The following is an 18,727-nucleotide window of genomic DNA, read 5'->3' as shown; positions in this document are numbered from 1 at the left end:
ATTTTCTTTCTTTTGTTTTTTCCGACTACTGAGAGGTTCATATTGTTTTCGGTTATTAGATTGACATGACAAGAATAATATTCGATCAATAAATACTGTGGTCGCTTTTATTTATTTTAATCAATTTAATTAACTATTATTTGTTTTTTTTAATTACGTCGTTAATCCTTTTATACTTCTCTATACTTTGTATTTTAGTAAAATTAGATGAAAAAATAATTTAAAATTGAAAGTTGAAAAAATAATTTATTAAATTATAAGTGTTTAATAAAATCAATATTAAAATAATTGAAAAATATAAATGATTGAAAAATAATAAAATTATTATTTATTTAGAAAAGATAAACAAAAAAATTTATGAATATATTAAGAATAAAAAGTAATAAAAATATAAAAAGATAGAAGTTATGATTTTTAAAAATATTACTTGTTTTAAAAAATACTAAAAATTACTGAAAAATTATTAAAAAAAATATTTACCGAACAACTAAATAAGTTTTTTAATTAATTAAAAAGATTAAAGGTTAATTAAAATGTTTTGTCAACATAACTCTAATATCTGAAAATATTACCTTTTATGCTTTGTTTGAAAGAAAGAAAACAAGCAAAATTCAATGGATCTACCTAGTTGACACACACATTGTGTTTGTGAGAATCTAGGTTTGACACGAAAAAATATATTCTTGGAACGAGATTAAGAGTTTTAAGCGTGACAAATCTCTAAAAAAAACTTATATGAATATCTTAGTATATCATTGATGACCTAAAACTTTAATTACAATGGTAAAAAAAAAGAGGCATTTTTTAATATTTTAATGATAATACTCATAATAGTGTGTTATTTCTAAATTCTCTAAAATTGTCACAGAATTTGTATATAGTTGCTAAAATATATTGAATTGAACTCTTCTAAATATAAAAATTTCACAACTTTTAGGAAAAAATTAGCAGCTCTGCACTATCAAATTTTATTTTGCTGCAGTTTTAATTAATCTAGTATTAATAACATTACTTTGTAATTAAAGGAAATAACTAAAATACAAAAAATTGATCATATAGAAATTAAAACACAATTTTTTAAAAAATATAGAGATTAAAACTAAACTGTGAACAAAATTAAATGATTATTTAAATCTTATTTTTCCTTAGAAATTACACTTATTTATTATATTCGGAAATCTCAAAATCAAATATTGAAAGTACAATTTTATAACTTTTAAAATGTGTGTATCATCCCCATTACAACAAATCACCTTATTTAAAGAAAATACATGTCAGTCACAACTTACAAGCTCTTTGAAATTACATGGAGGCGTTTGAGACAGAAGCTTCTTTTGCCTTGAAGAAAGGGGCAGGAAAACATATATTTTCTCGCATAATTCAGTCACGAAGATGAAAATTTATGAGCACGAAATATTTTTTAATAGAATAAGAAGTTTTTTTGGTTTTTTAATGTGAAAAATATTTTTTATAAGTATTTTTTTAAGAAACAAATTCTATATATTTCTTAAAAAATATTTTTATATAAAACATTTTAAAAAAAGTTTAAACAAAATGGCTTATTAAGTGCGTGTATTAATTTCTAAATTGTACTACACCGTTGTATGGATGGATATTTACATCTACAGCAATAAAAAATTATATTAAATTATAAGAATAAATACTTTCATTACATATAGATGAAAACTCTATGTGAAAGAACATCAATATTAAAATTATAAGGAAAATTATTTGTATTAATGCATAAAAATATATTAATATTTATATATTACAGAGGTAAATATCTGTATTCATATTATATAATTAAAATCAATCTATATGTGATTAGTTTGAATGATATTAGACTCATATTTCTTAATTTAAACTTTTTTTAGATATTAATTATCAATAAAGTTTATGGATATTTCATTACAATAGTGTGGTACCAAAAAAATATATAGACATCACAAAAAAAAATTACAGGAAAAATTATTTTAATTAACATCTAAATCACTGGTGTAAATATTTACATTATATGAAAATGAAATTTTTTATTGGAAGATTATATATTTTTATATAACACCTATTTATTAATCTTTCTAGTTTCTACTATTTTAAAAAGATGTAGTAGTGTTAAATAAAGAATAAGAGTATTTATTAATACAATGCTCTTCCCATCTAATAAGTACAAGAATTAATAGGAAGATGTTATAAAAATAATATAGAGTCATTCTAAAAATATCTATATAAGATGAAAAATTCACATGAAAACCTAATAATATATATACAAGTTAATAGTAAAATTACAAAGATAAATATTGATATCTCATATAAATTAAATCTTTGTATAAAGATATATTAGTATACAATTCAAATAAATAATTACATGTATTTCATAAGAAAGAATACTTTACACATAAAATATGAATATTTATTTCACAAAATTAATATTTATATGTTTACATTTTATTTATTATCCTTATGTAAATACTTATCTGTGACCTATATATTTTTATGCTAATTGAAAAAGATATGTGTGTTAGTTAAGTTTATTCATATAGCAATTTACATGGATGATCACGGTTTGATTATTCAAATAATCACAATCATAATTAATAAATAATTAAATGTTATTTTTGTCTATGACGTTATAATGTTTTTTTTTTCATTTTTTACGTTGAGTTTTAAAAGTTTTATTTCAATTTTTTATGTTTTTTAAAAATATAAATAGTAAGGACTAAAATGTTTTAAAGATGAAAAACAAAACAAACAGACTTTACAATGACTAAAATAGAAAAAAAAATTACAAGAATAAAAATATAAAAAATTCAAAAAAAAAAATTAAACCTTAAAAAATGAAATTATATATGGCGGTAATCAAAGGTTTCTCTATTTGTTAAGAAAGACGTTTTTTAACATAAATTAACTAACCCATTTTTTTATAAGTCAGTCCTAAACAATTAATCGATTTAACAAATTGTTTGTAAAAAAATAATTACTATTTGATTTACATAAGTTCATCAGTCATCAAATAAACTAATTGTCATGACAGCGACGTCCTTTCTATTTTTTTGGTAGTATAGTCATCAAATTAATACTTTTATCCTCTATTTATTTGTATTTTAGATATTTTATAAAAGAGATAACAATAAAACACAATTACTCACTTTTTTTCATTGGTAAACATAATTATCCACATAAGAAAAAAATAACAAAGAACAACAATAACGACACAATGACTGAAAACCCAGATTTTTTTATTATATTTGAAGTGAGTTTATGTAATATTTACACATTTTGATATATTTTGCTTGGAAAAATTCACATTGACATTATTCTGCGTAAGACAGATCTTTAAGAGAAAATGCACGAAAAGATTTGAATTAAACAAATTTTGACACTATTTGATGAAACAGGACCATTGATAAATATCATCGGTTGTGGAAGCCATTCATGTTCGTAAGAAATGACCACGAACACCGAAAGAAAATGAAGAGTTTGGATTCAGCGTCAATTTTCCAATGACGACGGTTGTGGTTAGAGGATCCACATCCTTGAATTATTTTGTATGTCAAGGCCAAAATTTTGTACGACCACACTCATGAATACTGAACCACAACCGTCGTCAGTCAGCGTCATTTGTGACTTATCCACCGAGTCATTTTTTTTTTCTTTTTCATATATAAAATTTGTGATAATGGTGTAGAAATAACCAAACCAGAAACTTTAGCAATTATGTGGGGTTGACGAAAGGCTTAAATAATTGAGAGTCAATAAGTAAGAGACAACTACAACTATAGTTCACCCCAACATAAAAAGACGGAGAGATAAATGACCGCTTGGTTTGACTGTTTTTTATTTTTATTTTTACTGAAAATAAAAAATGATGATGAAGATGTATTTTTATTTTTTCAATAATGTTTTCTAATCAATTTCCCACAAAAAATATTATCATAACAGAGATGAAAGTCTTATTTTTTCAAGTATTCTTTTATTACTATAAAAATAGCATGTTACTCATTCTTAAATTATTTAATATGGTAAAAATATTTTGTGACAATTTGATTCTTAGAAGACTTAAATATATTTTTCATTTTTATTCTTTCAATTTTTTATTTTTTGTTTTCATCTCAGTCCCTCCCTGAAAAATGTGTGTTTTTTTATCCTTAACGTATTTTACACTTATAATAGTAAAAACATATTTTAAACAATAAAAAAATTTATCTAAAGTGTAAGGACAAAAAAAAAACAAAGACATTTTACATAGACTAAAATGAAAAAAAATATTGGAATAAAAATAAAAAAATATTAAATTACATGAATAAAAAATATATTTAAATCTTTATAAAAAATTATCTTAAAATTTTAATAACCAACCAAATAAATTTTATTCATTGTCAACCGGATATAATTCCCAAAAAACTTATCCCCTGTCAAATGACCTCTAGTATCTTCTGTGCAATGAATTATTTTCCTTCTATCATCGATGATTTTTCTCTTGCGGCGAATTCTTATTTTTTCAATTGAAATTTTAGCTGCTTGATAGTATTATTCCGTTACAACAGGAAGCATAGCAAGACAGGGCACGGTAGCCACTAGCCGCAAATAATTTGCATTGAGGCAGGATCAAACATGGCAGTAACATCAGTAGCACAAAAGTGAGCAGAAATAATAACACGAAGAAGACAAAAGGAATAACCATTTTAACGGCTGTAGTGAATCGCAGGAGCAATAAGCGGGAAACAAGGCAGTGTTTGTTTGACTAAAACCCCGACAAACTTACCTTAACTTCTCATATATGATCTAGAGATAATAAAACTACTAGCACTAGCAGTGGAACTTTTGCGACCCCGTTCACACTTCACAGAAACGCTCTTATCCTGTTTTTCTGTCACCGCATGGTCCCTCCCTTCTTCTTTTAAACTTCTCTGTCACTTTTTTCCAATATCTCTTTCTCTTCCCACATCACAAACAACTAACTCGTTGAATAATATCTCCCAGATAACCCTGCACTTTCTCTTACATTCTTCTCTCTTTTCTTTCATTCTGTTAATTCCCCTGTCTTCTTTACTCTTTGGATTCAGCACTTGAATTGAATTTGACACAGTAGATAGACCCTTCTCGTGGCGTGAAATTGGGGAGTCGTGGTAGGTGCCTAACCCTCAGACTCCTGAGTTGTGTGAGTAAAGGAATAGCATAATAGATAGCCATAGGATATGCTTTAAACAAATGCTTTTTTGTTTTCTATGTGTAAGTGTTAAAATCGAGGTAGATGGTAGTGGAAAGTGAATTCTAAGCAAAGCTCTCTGTAACTACTTTTTCTGTTTTTCTTTGCAAGTTACTTCTTAAGGGTAAACACCTGGCTCTCAAATTCTTCTTTTTTATTACTGGGTTTTGCTTAAAGAACAATTTGCCACCCCTCAGAGCTTCCTCTTATTCATTCCAGTGATAGCCCCAGATCCAGTTCTGTTCAGGCTGAAGGGTTTTTGGGCAGTGGTGTTCATTCATGGTGCTGTGTGAGGGAATAAGGAGGTGGTGCTTTGCCTAAATTTGTGGATGGACATGGACCGGAGGAGTTGGCCATGGCGCAGGAAGTCGTCTGAGAAAAGTCCCGGTGAAACTGAGAGTTCTGGCTCAATGTCATCTCATTCTGAAAGATTTTTTGATGATCAGGTACCGCCTTTTTAGTTGCATACACAATGAGGGATGCACATAATTTAGATATTTAGATAACTATCATCAAACCTAATAAATAACTAGATTGAAAGTGAATATTATAATTATAACTATAACTATTTTTTAAAATATGAGTATTATTTAATATAACTAGTTATTGTTTTTAAAATATGAGTATATAACTAGGTATGAATAAACTAGTTATATAACCAATTATATAACAAGTTATGTCTAAAATCAATTATATAACTAGTTATGGATGACCAAAAATAAGTTATTTGAAACATCTATAACTATAAAATTGGTTATAGTTTTATACCTACTTTTATAAAATTAGTTATAGTTACAGTTATAGGTATTTTCTTTAAAACTAGTTTTTTTCAGCATCCCTATGCATAATACATTGTTAACTTCTGTTTTGATTGCTATCTTGTTTTAGTTATATTTGCTTCCATTTCTACTAGTCTGTTCCTACTTGCTTCCTAGTGAGAAAAGGCTTATGTTGTTGTTGTACTAGTCTATTGCTTGAGATGATATGAAGTTTCTTGGCAGGCAGAAGACAGTACTTATTATTTGGTCTGCAGATTTTACATGAATATAAGTTTCTAAAGCTTGTAGACCATTGATTGTGTCCTTCTTTTTGTTTAAGATCTCTGATTGTTCAAATTATTGTAAATTGGGAGGAATTTGATGAATGCTCTTTTTTTTTTTTTTATCATGATTTAAAGGTATATCCCACCCAAACTACGCCGCCTCCAGAAGGCATGTTTGAAGCTGCACCAAATGATGAAGAAGCTAATGATGTGAAGACTCTAACAGAAAGATTATCTGCTGCTCTCTTAAACTCTCGTGCCAAAGAAGACTTGGCAAAGCAGCATGCTAAAGTTGCGGAAGAAGCTGTCTCAGGTATCTGTTGTTTGGTCATCTTGCACATCAATAACTTCTCCTTGATTTGACAATTAAGTTTATCTAAATGAGAAACCATTGAGGCATTGAACAGTTGCAATTGAGTGTTTTTTTTTATTTGATTGTTGTGTTTGTTCAAGTGTTGATCTTGCTATGGTTTATGAAAAACGAATATCTAAGATTATCCAAACATGATCTAGGGGTTATACTAAAATGTGCTTCATCTGCTAGTCCATGATTCATTTCTCTTGCCTGGGGTAGCCATGACTATATTATAAACTTTTGCTCTAGGGGGATTATTAGGAAGCTTAATCCAGATTCTTTGAAAGGCATTTGTTTTGTTTTCTTTTTTCAGGTTAAAAAACTTATATTAACTAATGAACTAAGACTTTTATGTGGCTTTTGATTAGGCTGGGAGAAGGCTGAAAATGAATTATTGATTCTTAAACAACAACTCATCGATGGAAAACAGCAAAACTCAGTTCTTGAAGACCAAGTTAGTCATCTTAACGAGGCACTCAAGGAGTGTATGAGGAATCTTCGACAAGCTAAAGAAGAACAAGAGCAAAAGATTCATGAAGCCTTAACAAATAACTCTTATGGCTTGGAATCCAAAAGACCCGATCATGAGTGGAAAGTTGTTGTTGCTGCTAAAGCAGATGCTGCTGCTTCATCAGTTCATTTGGATCTTCAGCAGAGGCTTGAGGGTAAGGAGAAAGAGAATGCAAGTCTTAAAATAGAGCTACAATCTCGACTAGAGGAATTAGAGTTCAGGACCATAGAAAGGAATTTGAGTACTCAGGCTGCTGAAGCAGCAAGCAAGCAACATTTGGAGAGTATAAAGACGGTGGCTAAGCTAGAAGCCGAGTGTCGTAGACTAAAAGCTGTGACTCGCAAAACATTATCTGCTAATGATCACAGGTCTTTAGCCTCCTCTTCAGTGTATGTAGAGTCTTTTACTGATAGCATGTCAGATATTGGAGAGAGGCAATTGATAGTTGAAAGTGATATGCGGAAATTAGGAGGTTGGGATATGAATGAAGGTGAGCCAAACCACCATGACTCATGGCCATCAACTTTAATCAAGGAACTTGATCAATTTAAGAATGAAAACACTGCTGGAAAAAATAGTATGGTCTTTTCAACTGAGATCAATCTGATGGATGATTTCCTTGAGATGGAAAGGCTTGTTGCATTGCCAGATACTGAAAGTGTAAGCAGTTTTCCTGTGGAAGGTGCTGCATCTGACCAACTCAATGTTGGCCCTAGAACAAAGAATGCTGAAGTGGAAGCTATTGTTCAAAAGAACGCTGCATTGGAAAAGAAACTAGAGAAAATGGAGGCAGAGAAACTCGAGCTAGAGATGGATCTAACCGAGTGCCAAAAGCAGCTTGAAGCATCACTGAGTAGGATAAAGGAAGTGGAATTGGAGGTAGTAGAGCTCCAAACTAAGTTAGCTCTTGCAAACAACTCAAACGAAGAAGCATACGAGAAACTAGAAGCAACTGAAGAAAAGAAAGAGATAGCTGAGTCAAAACTCAGAGTTGCTCATACGGAAGCAGAAGAATTGGTTTCAAAAATTTGTTCATTAGAGGAAGAGATTGAGAAAGAGCGAGCTTTGTCTACTGAGAATATGGCCAAGTGTGGAAAGTTGGAGGATGAGCTCTTGAGAATAAAGAATGAAGCTCAACTCCACAAAGACACTTTGATTCTGCCTGGAGAAGGTGTTAATAGTGAGTTAAAGCAGGTCAGTTTGGTAACACACAATGGGAACTCTACAATTTAAGCCTTCTTTAATGTATATTATATATTGTTTAAACTTTAAACTGAGTGGCTAATAATCTCTATCTTTTTCTATGATGAATATTGTCAAGTGCATGATGCTTAAAGCTAAGTTTTAGTTGAAATATTACATAAGATTTGTTGGAATTGCATTTGATTACTAAGTAGGCTAAATACAAGTGATGGTTGTTGTCTAACTCAAAAATATTTTGCATTAACAATAATATTATACAGAAATCTTTTCATATAAAGAGCTTAGCATCTTTCAATGCAGGAGAAGGAACTAGCATTGGCTGCTAGTAAATTTGCAGAATGCCGAAAAACCATCGAATCTCTTGGACTGCAGTTAAAGTCCCTTGCAACATTGGAAGACTTTCTACTTGATTCAGAGAGCCCTATGGAGTTAACTTGTGAAGTTACACAACCAGGTTTCCAAAATGGTGGTGAGCAGTTGAAGAAGTTACATAATGGTGATTTGAATTTGTCCAAAAGAGATTCTAAGGCATCAGTTTCACCATTTGAAAAAACCCATAATAGTTTTGGTAGGTTCAACTTCAACCCAAGAAGCAAGAGTGTAAGCAAAACAAGAAGTCACTGAAAAATAAGGTGAAGAAAAAAAAAATGAAGTTGTAAATGTGATTTATAATTATTCAACGTGTATAAATCCAAAGTTACTTGTTTACATATCAATAGCACATCTTGCAGAACTAAAATTGTTCACACATAAAATTAGAATTACATAGTGGATCCGTGTCATAATGTGCGATTGCTCCAACTCTTGTAAAGCAAAGGTGTATCTTCACGCTTGAACGAGGTGTCGATTTAAATTGAAGAATCGCATCAATGCCAATTATTAATACATAAATTTTCATATATATAAGGACTTAGAAAAGCGTTTTAATACGTTTCTTTGTTGCCCTTATATTCCACTGTACCAAAAAATACGTTTCTTTAGCTGTTTACGTTGTGCTTCTTTACTCGCTTGATTCAACAATAAGATTATTGTAATCCTGTACTATATTACGCCAAATGCCAACTAATGTTTTAAAGTACTAATTAAGAAATTAAAAGTGAAAACTTTTTATAATGCATTTTGATCGTAATTTTTAATACATGTCTAAAGTAATTTTTAATAAAAAAAATCTTATACTAATTTCTTGACTAATGTCTTATTAAAAATGTTGGTTAATAAAACTTTAATATTAAGGTTTAAATATATTGAAGATTCCTAAAATATATTCAAATTAGTCTCCATGATGATGTGTCCAATGTGTGTGAATTACTCCATCCACGTCCAAATGTGGGAACTACACCGTTGACGACGACGATGATGACACCTCCTCCGCCACCGTCCCTGGTTTCCTCCGCTCCCCTCCTTCCACGACTCCACTGGCACTATCCTACCCCCTCCTCGGCTAGTTCTCCACCCGCCGTCGCTCCCCCCTCCGCCCCTCCATGCGCGAATTCTCAGTCACCTCCTCCCTCTCCTCTCTCTCTCCCAATTCTCTTCCCAAATCCAAAGTCATAGCAAATCCCGTTGCTACTTGGACTAAAAAACAAGTAAGTGTAATTCCTCATAAACAATAAAATATATTCACATGAGGCAGAACATATTTACTGGTTATGTCATTGGCAAAAACCCAAACTTAATTTCCACCAAACCCTCTATTTTCCCAACTTACACTTCCTCCTCCTCAGCTCCCTCTCCTCCAACCACCACTAGTCCCACGTCCACACGCACGAGTAGCGCGGCTTCTAGTTTCGCCCCGCCTTCCACAGCCACTACGGTGCCTTTGCCCCCAATTCCAACCTCACAACGTGGCCTAAGGTGGAGAAGAGTGTGTGGAGGTTCGAGTTTGTGAGGGAGTAGTCGATGTTTGAAACGTACAACGTTGAATTCGACGGAGCCAAGGACGAGTCCCTTGTTGTTGTTGTTGGTGGTGGTGGTGGGGGTGTTGGATTTCAGATTTGGATTGTGTAGGGTTTGGGTTTCAAGTTGTTGTTGTTGAGCGGTTGGGGTTGACTTTCACAAAGGAAGGGTTAGCTTGGACGAGGTGGTGTCTGGGGTTTTGGGGTCGCCAGAGAAGGAGGAAAAAACGGGGAAAGAAGAGAAGAGGGGAAGAAGGAAGAAAAAAAAAGAAGAAGGTGTGGACAATTTTTTTTTAAAATTAAATTTAAAAATGAAAAAAAATTCAAGTAGTCATTTATACCTCTGAACTGAATTGACCCCGCACGTGTATCATTAATGTGTGTTTAACTAACCAACATGTCATCAACCTTTGGAAGAGATTAACTATAGATCTCTCACAAAAATTTTAAAATTTCAGGAACCTAAAAAATAAAAAAATTTCAAATAAAAAAATTTCAAAGATCAAGTTATAAAATTCAGATATATTTTAAGAATCTCTAACCTATTTAAGTTTATTATTAATAAGAAAATCATTATCACAGCAAATAATTAATTTATTTGAGTCACACTGGACTCAGTCTCTTTAAAAGCAAAATCAAAGATTAAATTTTCAATTTTCATCATAAGATAGGAATGAGGTCTCCATGGAATCTTGAGAATTTTTTAGTGTCTCTTTATGGTTTAAAGTAGTTATCTAAATTATTCCATTTTGATTTTTGAATGTTGAGTATGTAGTTGTATCTGAATTATTCGATAAGAGATTGGGTTAGAATCCCGAGAGAATAACATCTAAAAAGAAAAAAGAAGGATGGAGAATTTTGTTGGAATCCTATAGGACTTGAATAAGATGTCTGTTAGAGAAAGAAGGTAATCTATTAAGCAAAAATGATTATATAATATTTGAAGCATTCTTATATATTTATTCTTTTAGAACTATACGTGTTCAGACATCATGTTGCGTATTCAATAAATCCAAATTTCAACTTGGATAAGAGTAATATAAAATGACTAATAATTAAACAAAGTACTTTTATATATAATTGTAAAAATACTTTTGATAATAGCCATGCAGCCAACACATTTGACATTTATAGAGCATATTTAATTCCGCGTCAAAATCATAAGCTTGTTGCCCAATCAAACAAACGACAATTTGTAGTGAAAAAGGAAAATAAAAAACTCTATTGAATGCTTATTGACAAAAATATATTTCCACAATTTATTTCAATAATATTTGTAAGCCTTTATTGATAATTTTATACAATTTTTTTTATCAATTAACTTAATAAAATTATTAAATTATTTTGTAGACAAAATTTTGGAATATAAATAAATATTTAAAAAAGTACTTTTGTAAGTATTTTTTTAGAATTGGCATATATAGGGAGAAAGGAAAACTGAAAAAGACATCTGATAGCAAATATTAGGCAGTAAAAACTTATCCCGAAGCCGATGGGATTGAATAATAAAGGCACAAACTGAAACTTGCCATCAAAGGCATCAAAAGTTTTGTCGTAATAATAACAATACATGAAAATCCACTAACAGAAATGAAAACAAACAAAAAAAAGCCTAATTGGTGAAACAACTATTTAGCTTCAAACGACATGCCATTGCTACTACTATTCTTCCTTCTCAGCAGATCATAGTAAAGCTCCGGTTTTCTGTACTCTGACATGCATATAACCTGATATCAAAACAATACCACATTTTTTAATCAGATCCAATAGTTATCAACTTTGAAAATTCACTATCTATATTACACATTTTCATAGGCTCTCACGAAATAATATCACCTTAGAATTTAATCAACTTATATTTGACATTACTTAGGATTGATTATTCAATAAAAAAAAACCCCAAACTATTATTATGATCACAAACTAAACCCATTAGCATGAAAAGAACCTAAACCACACATGTTGATGCTTTATGATGACTTAAACCAAGGCCTTTTCTCATGGTCTTCTTTCTTACTACTTTCTTCCACCCTCACATCTATATTTTTACCTAGAGTCTCTGTTTGGTTTGATTTTTTTTCTTTCAATTTTTTTTATGGAAAACACTGAAAATATATTTTATTGTTTTCAGTTTTCTCTGCTTCCTATAAAAACTTTTAAAAATAGAAAATAAAATAAAATAAAAAGTAAATTAATATTTTATAATTAAATATAAAAATAAAATATAAAACAGAAAAATATTCATTAGAGAAAGGAATTTGACCTGCATTGCAAATGCCAAATGGATCAATGTGGCTTCAGACCAAGGCCTTCCAATAAACTGAAGCCCAATAGGCAAACCCAATCTATCGAATCCAACCTGAGAGGTGCGAAACACACACATAGATAACATAACATACAAGTAGCATCTAATTAAAAGTCTCATAACATAACATATGATGTAACTAAGCAAAAGAGAATATAATCCTACCGGAACAGTGACAGCAGGAAGTCCAAGAAAGTTTCCTGCTATGGAATAACGAACAAGTGCAGCTGAAAATGGTGGCAAAAAATTCAGATTTTGCTAGCCATCAACAACTTTGAAATAACATGCAGAGCTTAATGTCATTAATCATATGAATTTCATCTATACTATACCTCCATTCACATAGTCAAGTTCACCAGTCTGAAGGGCATCGTCTTGAATTGGATATGCAGTCACACTGTTACAATTTACAAATATCAAATGTGTTACCATAGTGCAAAAGTTCAACTCGTTCAAAGAAAACCATTCTTCGAAGTTTGAGAAAACAAGAGAAAGTCAAACCCCGTTGTTGGTGAGACAATGACATCTGCCTCAGCAAATATTTTCTTGTGAAATTGCAATTGGCGATTCCTGTTCATATTTTTAACAAGCTGCCATTAAAAAAAAAACTACTATAGGAAAAAAAATTCCACAAATTCCTCATATGACCAAATTCAGTTCTCTGGAATTTTTATGTAGCATATGCCCTCTAATAAACTCTTTACTATTGGTTAAATTTTATTGGAAACTACAAAATCATGACTAAAACTCATTAAATAAGAAGTGAGACTTACAAACTTTTGTAATTTCTAATAAATTTTAGTCATCAATAAAGAGTCTAGTATGTTGTTAACATTTTTTTTTTTTTAAAGAGTGAACTTTCTCAGAACTCTTTGGTAGATGCCACCCAAGTGACCAAGTAGTAGCACTAGTGTCAAGTGTGCGAATTCATGATGCACAAGTGCACATGCTAGAGATAAAAATTCGACTACATAAACAATATTGAATGCTGAGAGGACATCAGTCTTCAATTAAACAAGATGTTGTGTTTGCAGTGTATATTGTGGCTATACTTCATTAAGTTAACTTTTATTACCATAATTTATTGGCCTTATTTTTTCATATCTTACCTCATTTTCTGAGCTTTAAGATACTCCAAGCTGCTGAAAGCACCATAGATGCTTTGTGCTACCCTTACATCCCATCCTAATTCTGCAAAATTTCTTTAGTAGTAATTTGGTGATGTCAGCAACCATACTCCTCAATCTAGAGGGCAATAAAGAGGAAAGATAAGAGTTCATAAGATGGCATACTTTTCTTTAAAAGAATCAAGTGCAGTGGAACACTCAGATCCAATTGTTATATAGTGTGCCAGGCGCATTGCTTCTATCTCTGGTATGGTGACATCTATGATCTTTGTATGTTTGAAAAAAAAAGTTAGCAGGTTAGCAAGTAATGGCTGTGTTGTGCTGTTTTTCAATTATGGTTTCAGTTATTTGTATTAGAAGTGCTTTGAGAATTTTCTGTTTTAAGAGATGGCTTCTTCCAAATTCACATCAAATAGTTAAATCACACAAGATTTGTTGAAGTAGGGAAAGTAGCAACCATGATAATCTAGTAAGTAGTCACCATTTATTATCATTTTTATATTTCGAAGTACCTTCCAATTGTAATGATCCTGAAGCTTGTGCAAAGTTTTGGTGCAGCATATTCTGACATCATCGCTGCAATCATCAAACCACTAATTGATGAAAGTAGTGGTTAAACAACATGATGATGTTAGAACAATCTATTTTTTCAATAGAGTTTGACAATGAATATATTTATAGCTTGCAGCAGGTATCTAACCTTCCCGTATTTGGCTAACTTGATGTCAGATATGGACTTTGTCAAGCTCAGCCGGGGAAGATTTATCTTGGTCTGAAGTATTATACAATGAGTTTCGAAGTTCACAGATATTAGAAAAAGATTAAATTTAGACTCAGTCTATAGAACTTGAGAGTGTAAATTTAATCAGAATCATATGTGATATTTGAAACATGGGAGGTCTAATCAATTATCAGAATCATTAATTTGAAAATCAAGATCTTACCGACACACTGAAGGTTTTATGATATGGAATTTCACCACTGATAGCTGCATAACTATAAACAGTGAAACAATAGATGCTGTAAAACCAATCTTAAAACTTCCTTGAAGAAAAAATATCATGGAAAGGAGTACTAACACAATCAATGCATCCTCAACAGTGCCTGCTAGTATTCCAACCATCCCAACAGTCCAGTTTAGGGGAAGAACTCTGAATGTAGCAGAAGATCATTCTCCCAAGTCATTAAACCCTCAAATATTTAAACATGATAAAACAAAAAATGAATACCTACCCTTCATGAGGTATACGTTCAAAAGTTGGTTTTAGACCAACAACACCACAAAGAGCAGCTGGCATCCTTACAGATCCTGAACATATGAGCAAACATCATAGTAACTCACCAATTTTTCTATTATATGTATTCTTAATATTCATGCACTACTGAAATAGATTTACCTAGAAAATTCTTATATATGTTCAATGCTACAAAGCAATAATGAATGCTGATTTCTCTGGTCTTTCATGTACAGATATAAATCAAATACCTCCCCCATCAACGCCAAGGGCAACAGGACACAGTCCGGCAGACACGAGAGAAGCAGATCCACTAGAAGAACCTCCTGCAATCTTATTGGTATCATATGGGTTTCTAGCAGGCCTACAAAGTAAATAAACAGACATACTCTTGTCACCAAATAGTTTAATGTACATTCCTTGATACTTAATTTAGAAGACAAGTCCACCGCCAAAGGTCATGTAACAAAATGTGAATATGATGAGTTTGACACAAGTTTCTCTTACCCATAATGTGGGTTTATCCCACTGGTTCCAGATCCTAGTTCATGCATATTGGTTTTCCCAACAAGTATGGCACCACATAGTCTTAGACGCTTAACACAGCAGGCATCATCGCTGCAAGGCCTTTCTTTGTGCAGCCATGTTGTACCTCCTTGAGGACACCATTTTTAGAGGCTTGAGTGAATCATGAAATCAGCAGCATAATCATTTGAACAGAAGACACCCTAAAGAAAACAATAACACATTACACTACCTGTTGTTGGATATGGCAAACAATCTATCTCATCCTTGATAGCAACAGGAACTCCGTCTAGCACAGAGATAGGTTCCCCTGCATAAATAGTATTGCATCAAATGAGTATCTGATCATTATTGAGTACACATAACATATGAACATGAATGAGGATAAAGCCTAAAGAAGAACAGGCAATCAGTGGCACAGTTATTACTTTTAAAGCATTAATAGTCTGCAAATGATGACACATGACAGTGTAATTTCTGTACTATTTCAATTTTTAAATTTTTACTTTATAGCCTTCAATATTAGAATGTGAATAAGTGCTAGCAACACATTTTCTAATGCACTATTATTGACTAAAATTCATTAGAAATCAAAAAAATTTATGGGTCCTACTTATTTAATGAGCTCGACTCTTGATTTCATAATTTTCAAAAAAATTTAACCAATAGAAAAGAACAGTGACGAATCCAAGACCCTAAATCAGTGGGTCCAAATTATAAAAAATAAAATCATTGGGTTCAATTATATAAATATAGATAAAATAAAATATAAAAATAAAAGATTTTATTTACAAATTTGATGAATTTTAAAAAATGAGGGAGTGCAAGTGCACACCCTCACATAGTTGTAGGTCCGCCACTGGTAAAGAGTGTGTTAGATAATGTATTGTTAGCACTCCTTTTATAATATAACGTTCTTGAGACTTGTACCATTAGCACATGATCACTTGTTAGTAGAAAGTGGGGTAGGGGAAAGGTAAGTAGCACACATCTTACTTCTGGATGCAGAAAACACATGTATTCATAATTGTGAGTTTTAATAACAACAACCGTATCAGATGGGATCATTCAAAGGTTGAAAAGAGTCTTCTTATTTTGAATTTGATACTTGAGTTGCTGTGAAGTACTACCTCTCTGATATCGAAGAGTTGATTCAGTTGCTTGTTTTAATATATCATCAGCACTATAGTGAATAAAGAACCCCATTTGGAGTGGGGGTTTTGTGGATTCATCAATAGCAGCAATAAATCGTTCTGCAACCTGCAAAAAATGAAAGTAGAAAGAAATAGCACATCAAAATTCTGAAGTCAGAATCACTACATCACAGAGATACCATATATTAAATGACCTCGTAGTTTTTCTGTGTAAAGCAATACAGCTTCATGCATGCTTAAGTTTTTTGGTTGAGTGAACACAGTAATGACATGATGACAACATGTCAAAAGAAAAATTTAAAGATGAAAATACCAAGCTTGGTGTCAAGTCCCCTGAGTAGTAAGCTTTGGCATAATCCATTATTGTCCAGCGACAGAATGAAGAGTTTGTTCCATCAAGTGTTTCTTCAGAAGATTTAGGCAAGCAATCCAGAGCAAGTTGAACTTTCTCTGGTGGAGATAAAGAAGAATCTAAGCATTTGACTTCTTTTTCTTTTAAGTCTGCAAGAATAAACAGAAACTGTGATCATCTCTTGAGGCAACCTAAGGTCAAAATTTCACAACCAAATCAAATTTGCTCATGACCATAATCTCACAAACCTTCAAAATCATGTAGGGGAACAAAGAGAGGCGATTCTTTGAACTCTGCATTTGTGATAAGCTGTGGAAATAAAATAAAAAATACTTGTTTTCAGATTTTCTATAGAATATATATATATATATATATATATATATATATATATATATATATATATATATATATATATATATATATATCAGACTCAAGTTTAACAAGATGGTATGGAATTCAATCTTTACTGGAACAGAACTTCATGGAGACATGGAACAAGAGCATACCCGGTGAATAAGATTGTTTCCCTTCAATATGAACAGTAACAAGGTTCCAAGTATTGGACACTCCAACAAATGAGTGAAAATCTTGACCAAAAGTCCAGTCATGCGGGGAGCTGTTAAGTAAAAGATCATTAGAATTTTCACTATTTTGTGGATGTGCATGGCTATCATCCATCATGATTAAGACTTTTACAAGCTAACATTCTGATTCAAATATCAAATTCTCAACTTAAGAAACCAATGACATTAAAAGCAACTATAATTTCTCAAAACTGGAACATATGTCATTGTTTAAACTTAAAACGCAGCACATGCAGAACCTTCCATATACAGTGATACATATTCCTCTGCTCCAAACTAGAGAACAGTAAATGTTATTTTTTTAATCGGTAAATGTTAGTTGTTAGTTTTTGTTAGCAGGGGATTCAAATTCCCTTCTTCCTTCACCACTAGATCAACCTTATATCTCCCGACTCGAGAGTAGTAGATGTTATAATTAAGAAAGCGAATCATTAAGAAGTTTCTGATGGAAAACCATATCAGAAGAACAAGAAATCAAGATACCAAGAAGGTGGAAAAAAAAGAATGAGAAAGAAAGAAAAAACATTGCATGGTGAACCTTTGACATTGGCTTGGAGGTAGAATTCAGTGCTATAGGGGCCTAAGTCCACATCCTTCAAGGGAGTGTAAACTACACCCTTACCATTTAAGAATTCCATTATAGCCAAGAAAGAATGTTGTAGGAAGAAGATTTTTCAGAAGGGTAGATAAAGATAAACTAATGTATAGGAAGATTTGGCGGAGATAGCTAGAGGAATGAGGTAGAAGTTCGATATGCTTTTAACCATGCATTCTTAACTGACACATGTTGATGGATAGAATCTGGTATGAAAACAAGTAACCAAAGTGGTTTGCGTGAAAAGGGTAGAATTTTACACTGATAAATAAAGTAAAACAAAAGTCTCAAAAGACAATTTTGGTGTCTCTTTGTGAATTGGTGTGAAAAAAACTCAACTACTCTTGCATGAACAACAACACACTTCAGAAGTTTTCAACCCGAATTTTAAGGGAATATCGGTTTAACCCGTTTTTTCTTATCTACACCTTACAAAGTCAGACTTGACTTTCACTGTCTGGATTTTTATGGCAATAAATCTTTTTACGTTTGTCTTTATATTTTTTTTCTGGTCGCATTTGAATATTTGATTGTCTTACTATTTAAATTGTACAAGTTTAGTCTATCCCTTAACTTAAAGTTCAATATTTAATACAAATATTGATATGACACTGTAATAAAGTATTGCATCAACATAA

General features: G+C 31.5%; 2 protein-coding genes across 4 annotated transcripts; one reads left to right on the top strand and one right to left on the bottom strand.

Moving 5' to 3' along the window:
* Nucleotides 1–4,412: 4,412 nt before the first annotated feature.
* Nucleotides 4,413–9,033, top strand: LOC100776420 (filament-like plant protein 3). 3 transcript variants are annotated; one of them, XM_006581726.4, is made up of 5 exons: nucleotides 4,413–5,126; nucleotides 5,426–5,652; nucleotides 6,384–6,561; nucleotides 6,972–8,308; nucleotides 8,618–9,033. In XM_006581726.4, the coding sequence occupies exons 2-5, from the start codon at nucleotides 5,536–5,538 to the stop codon at nucleotides 8,939–8,941; spliced, it is 1,956 nt and encodes a 651-aa protein (XP_006581789.1). In that variant the 5' UTR covers nucleotides 4,413–5,126; nucleotides 5,426–5,535; the 3' UTR covers nucleotides 8,942–9,033. The 3 variants fall into 3 exon arrangements, with proteins under 3 accessions (XP_006581789.1, XP_006581790.1, XP_006581791.1); XM_006581727.4 differs by having other exon boundaries at nucleotides 4,414–5,126; nucleotides 5,318–5,652; XM_006581728.4 differs by having other exon boundaries at nucleotides 4,414–5,330.
* Nucleotides 9,034–11,663: 2,630 nt separating this feature from the next.
* On the bottom strand, nucleotides 11,664–18,456 carry LOC100775876 (fatty acid amide hydrolase). The gene is made up of 20 exons (XM_003528021.5): nucleotides 18,033–18,456; nucleotides 17,417–17,526; nucleotides 17,159–17,219; nucleotides 16,872–17,059; nucleotides 16,535–16,664; nucleotides 15,637–15,714; nucleotides 15,387–15,534; nucleotides 15,131–15,243; nucleotides 14,878–14,953; nucleotides 14,724–14,795; nucleotides 14,589–14,640; nucleotides 14,345–14,416; nucleotides 14,157–14,237; nucleotides 13,810–13,910; nucleotides 13,627–13,719; nucleotides 13,019–13,087; nucleotides 12,850–12,914; nucleotides 12,683–12,744; nucleotides 12,476–12,571; nucleotides 11,664–11,939 (listed from the first exon to the last, which is right to left on the bottom strand). Exons 1-20 carry the CDS (start codon nucleotides 18,130–18,132, stop codon nucleotides 11,841–11,843), a joined length of 1,866 nt encoding a protein of 621 aa, XP_003528069.1. The 5' UTR covers nucleotides 18,133–18,456; the 3' UTR covers nucleotides 11,664–11,840.
* Nucleotides 18,457–18,727: the final 271 nt, after the last annotated feature.

The sequence above is a fragment of the Glycine max genome, chromosome 6, assembly GCF_000004515.6.
Source record: "Glycine max cultivar Williams 82 chromosome 6, Glycine_max_v4.0, whole genome shotgun sequence".
NCBI classification, from domain to species: domain Eukaryota; kingdom Viridiplantae; phylum Streptophyta; class Magnoliopsida; order Fabales; family Fabaceae; genus Glycine; species Glycine max.
Note: the sequence above shows the minus strand (reverse complement) of the source record. Positions and strands in the feature narration are given on the sequence as shown.

Coding starts and splice junctions, on each gene's coding strand:
- LOC100776420 (XM_006581726.4), top strand. CDS start 5,536: ATGGACATGGACCGGAGGAGTTGGCCATGGCGCAGGAAGTCGTCTGAG. Junction 5,653..6,383: donor AAAGATTTTTTGATGATCAG/GTACCGCCTTTT, acceptor CATGATTTAAAG/GTATATCCCACCCAAACTAC. Junction 8,309..8,617: donor TTAATAGTGAGTTAAAGCAG/GTCAGTTTGGTA, acceptor CTTTCAATGCAG/GAGAAGGAACTAGCATTGGC.
- LOC100775876 (XM_003528021.5), bottom strand. CDS start 18,132: ATGGAATTCTTAAATGGTAAGGGTGTAGTTTACACTCCCTTGAAGGAT. Junction 17,220..17,416: donor GAAACAATCTTATTCACCGG/GTATGCTCTTGT, acceptor TTATTTCCACAG/CTTATCACAAATGCAGAGTT. Junction 15,715..16,534: donor AACTCTTCGATATCAGAGAG/GTAGTACTTCAC, acceptor CTATTTATGCAG/GGGAACCTATCTCTGTGCTA.